The following is a 3,567-nucleotide window of genomic DNA, read 5'->3' on the forward strand; positions in this document are numbered from 1 at the left end:
AAAAAAGTAGCAATTCTGGATGACATTTCAAATACTATTAAACATAAATTTCAGTAATTTTATAAGTAGCTGTATTTTATAAATAAAAAATATACTTTTGGTTAGTTATTAAAATAATTATATATTAATTGATTTTGCAGCTCTCTTCCTCTCTGTAAATCCAGATTGGCGTTATTTTCCCGAGCAATGACATTATTTTCAATATTTTGGAGTTCCCTTTCATCAACGAAATCCTCTCCCGGTTCAGGATCTGGTAAATTGTTAACAATGCACATATTATGTAAAATACAACAAGCTTTAATTATGTTTGCAGCCTTCTCCGGAGAGTAATGAAGTACTCTATGTTTCAACAAACACCTCCATCTATTTTTGAGTACTCCGTTACACCTCTCTATAATACTTCTAATACTCTTTAAACGATTATTAAACCTGTCTTGGGGAGTGCCGGGAATAGTATCCCTCAATGGTGTTAATAACCAAGGACGAAGTGGGTATCCTGCAGACCAACATTTTAATAATGCTCTTTTTCTTTCAAATTACCTGAATCTCCTAGAAGATAGAAGTAGTGTTATAAGGCCGATTCTAACTCAAAAAGTCACTAGAAAAGTCACTAGATGTGAAAAAAGTCACTAGAAAAGTAACTAGGTTTGAAACTCTGCTCAAAGTCACTAGAAGGTCACGAGAGGTTTGAAACTCTGCTAACAGTCACTAGAAAAGTAACAAGGTTTGAAACTCTGCGTCACTAGAGAGGTTTGAAACTCTGCTAGTGATATAGGGGCCGATTCTAAATCAAAAAGTCATTAGACGCGAGAAAGTCACTAGAAAAGTAACTAGGTTTGTAACTCTGCTGGCGAGGTTTGCGCCAGTGCTAACGTCAAGGGGTCGAGGTTAGAAAAGTAACTAGGTTTGAAACTTTGCTATTCTCATATAGTGGATTCGTCTCATGGGTATTGTTCATGTTGATTGTTTATCGATTTCGGTTACTAATCGCTAAAGGTTATTCACCCCATGCTCTTTCTGTGTTATTGATTGATTATCGATTTCGGGGGTCATGGCAACATGGTTCTGAGTTTTGCTAATTTGTGGGTTCATTTCTTCACTAAAGTCAAGTATAAAGGACACGAGTGAACGTTGTACAAGTCATTTCTATACTGACATCACAGAAAAAATGACAAAAGTAATGATGATTGCAGAAGATCCCGAAGACTGCCATCGCAGAAAAATACGTATAGACGATTTGTTAAGGAGAATTAAAAAATTCAAGTGGGAGCTGGAGGTGTTTGAAGTGCAGCGCAAATTAAGTAGAGTACGACTGCATACAAAGAAAAATCTGCAATGAAATTTTCTCGCTCACGCAAATGCTCGTATATGTGTATGTGTACTTAATTTGTATTATTGTTGGCCTATCGTAAAAAAGAAATAAAAAAACTTCACTTTGATCGTATTGTGTTTTGTTGCTTAAGGACCGAAAAAATGTTCATACGAGCACCTCTCCCATGTTCCTTATATGCAATTTAGTACGCATTACTGTAAGATGGATGATGGATTGATTTTCATTAGACTTGGTAACTGCGTTCGGTTTTAGCATTGGAAATGCTTATGTTTTTTCTCACACACAGTTTCAGTTAACCTTCCTTCCTTATTTATATGCAGCTTGGTATGCTCTACTGTAATAGGTATAGCTTTTGAAAAGGCGTGCATTCGTGCATTTCTTTTTCGGTGGTGTTGGTCCGAGCGTCAATCAGTTTTGCTCGATAAAAAAAGACTCTATGTTGTTGACTATTTGCCTTTTATTGAATAAGTAAAGTAAAGTATAAAAATATGTACAAAACTACAAACTATAAACTTATTTTTTAGGTTTAACAAATTTGAGGAAGTCCTCTATATAGGCGACTTCTTTCTCCAGCCGCCGCTCTTCCTTCTTCGCCGTTTCCAGCTGCCGTTGTAGTTCGGTCGTCTTGTTCCTTGCATCCAAGAGCTTAGCCCGGTACACCGGCTCCATATTTTTTAATGTGCCGTATGTAGTAAGGGCTAGTTCCCTCGGTGTTTTAGGATGCAGCGACCCATCTTGCTGCGTCGGTGTTTCCGGGAAGTACCCCTCCTCCAGGTCGGATTCGATCATTACGACGACGTCTGCCAAATTCTTGCCCTTTTTTTTCTTGTCGCTAGGGGAGCGCGATGCGTTGTCATGACAGCGACTGCAATAAATAAAAAATAATCTATTACGAAGGAGTTCTATAAGTATTATGATATAAACTTACGGTCGTTTTTGGCCCGATGGCACAACAGGTTCCGCCGGAGGAGGAGGTGGCGGAGGAGGAGACAGCAAAATTGATGGTGGTAGCGACAGCTTTGGTGGTGGCGGCGGTACCCGTGTTGTTAGCGGCAGCTGTGGTGGTGGTGGTGTCGGCGACCGCTGGGGTTCCGTTAATTGCGGTGTCGGTATTATTCTGAAATTAGAGAATTTTATTATTAGCGAGTAGAAGAGAAAAACAACATTTTTTACTTACCGAGCTGGCTCGAATAAATAATTTGTTGCGGGGTCCCCTTCCAGCTGCGCTAACAGTAGGTCCAGTTCCAAATTCTCGCCCAAATGACCCGTGCTGTAAAAGCAATTACTTTTTAACATAACGAAATAGAGGGGAGAAAATAATTTAAAAAAATCATAAATATTACTTACGTGATTGTCGAATTATCCGAATGTATTGTAATTACTTCATCCAATGGTTCCATTTGAGTTAATGCGCAACTTTGCCAGTTGTTGTTATTGATGTTGGTTGGCGGTTGTTGCACCAATGAAGTTGATGGCTTGGTTGTTTTTTTTTCCGCCTTATTGGTGGTGCAGGCTTGCGGTTTAATTAACATTGACGAAAGAATATTCACTTTGTTGATTTTCGGCTTTTTCATCTTTCTTGTAAGTGAAGAAGACATGACGTTATACCGAGCTCGATGCTAACTGATAATTAGTGGGGAAAAATTTTCAGTATATATTGTAAAATTGTTGTAATCGTTTGCGGAAAACTGGAGAGAGGTTGAGTTAATGAGTGAGAACGATAGATCGTATGATTCCGGGATGAACTTCCCCGCTTTGTTTAAGGTGCAGCTGCGCGTATTTGACCCTGAACACCTAGCCTATATAAGGTGACAAGTGTAGAGATTATTTGCATCTTCAAACCCCCCGCGGTGAGTATAGTGGTGCGAGTGCAACACCTCATCAGCACAAAAAGTGTCGATTGTGTGCGAGGTGTCTGTGAATGTTCAAGGATAACACTGATACTACTACTGTTTGCATATATTTCTAGAGAGAAAGAGATTTTTAGATATACAATTTCAGTGAAGACGGCAAGCACCTGGTGGCAGCGAACGAGGATTCCTGCTATTATAACAAACCTTTTTAAACTCCAACAGTAAGTAAAAAAAAAAAAATAAAAAAAAAAAATTTTTTTTTAAATGGAACCGACGTCCGTTGCGAATCTTAGTAGTGAAATAGTTACGCTAACACGAAAAGCTATTGCATTATTAAAACATAAGCCCGAAATTTTGAGGCATATAAGGATAATAAGGGAA

At 38.5% G+C, this 3,567-nt stretch overlaps 1 protein-coding gene across 1 annotated transcript; it reads right to left on the bottom strand.

The window, feature by feature from the left end:
• Positions 1-1,846: 1,846 nt before the first annotated feature.
• Positions 1,847-3,328, bottom strand: LOC116160127 (arp2/3 complex-activating protein rickA-like). Its single transcript, XM_031473268.1, has 4 exons — positions 2,681-3,328; positions 2,511-2,603; positions 2,262-2,450; positions 1,847-2,198 (listed from the first exon to the last, which is right to left on the bottom strand). Exons 1-4 carry the CDS (start codon positions 2,929-2,931, stop codon positions 1,847-1,849), a joined length of 885 nt encoding a protein of 294 aa, XP_031329128.1. The 5' UTR covers positions 2,932-3,328.
• Positions 3,329-3,567: the final 239 nt, after the last annotated feature.

The sequence above is a fragment of the Photinus pyralis genome, unplaced genomic scaffold (genome assembly GCF_008802855.1).
Source record: "Photinus pyralis isolate 1611_PpyrPB1 unplaced genomic scaffold, Ppyr1.3 Ppyr1.4_LG1, whole genome shotgun sequence".
Taxonomy (NCBI): Eukaryota; Metazoa; Arthropoda; class Insecta; order Coleoptera; family Lampyridae; genus Photinus; species Photinus pyralis.

Bases quoted from the DNA above. Each gene is read 5' to 3' on its own strand.
- LOC116160127 (XM_031473268.1), bottom strand. From the start codon at position 2,931: ATGTCTTCTTCACTTACAAGAAAGATGAAAAAGCCGAAAATCAACAAA. The intron at 2,604-2,680 runs GTAAGTAATATT...TTGCTTTTACAG, and splicing joins TCGGATAATTCGACAATCAC to CACGGGTCATTTGGGCGAGA. The intron at 2,199-2,261 runs GTAAGTTTATAT...TATTTATTGCAG, and splicing joins CCATCGGGCCAAAAACGACC to TCGCTGTCATGACAACGCAT.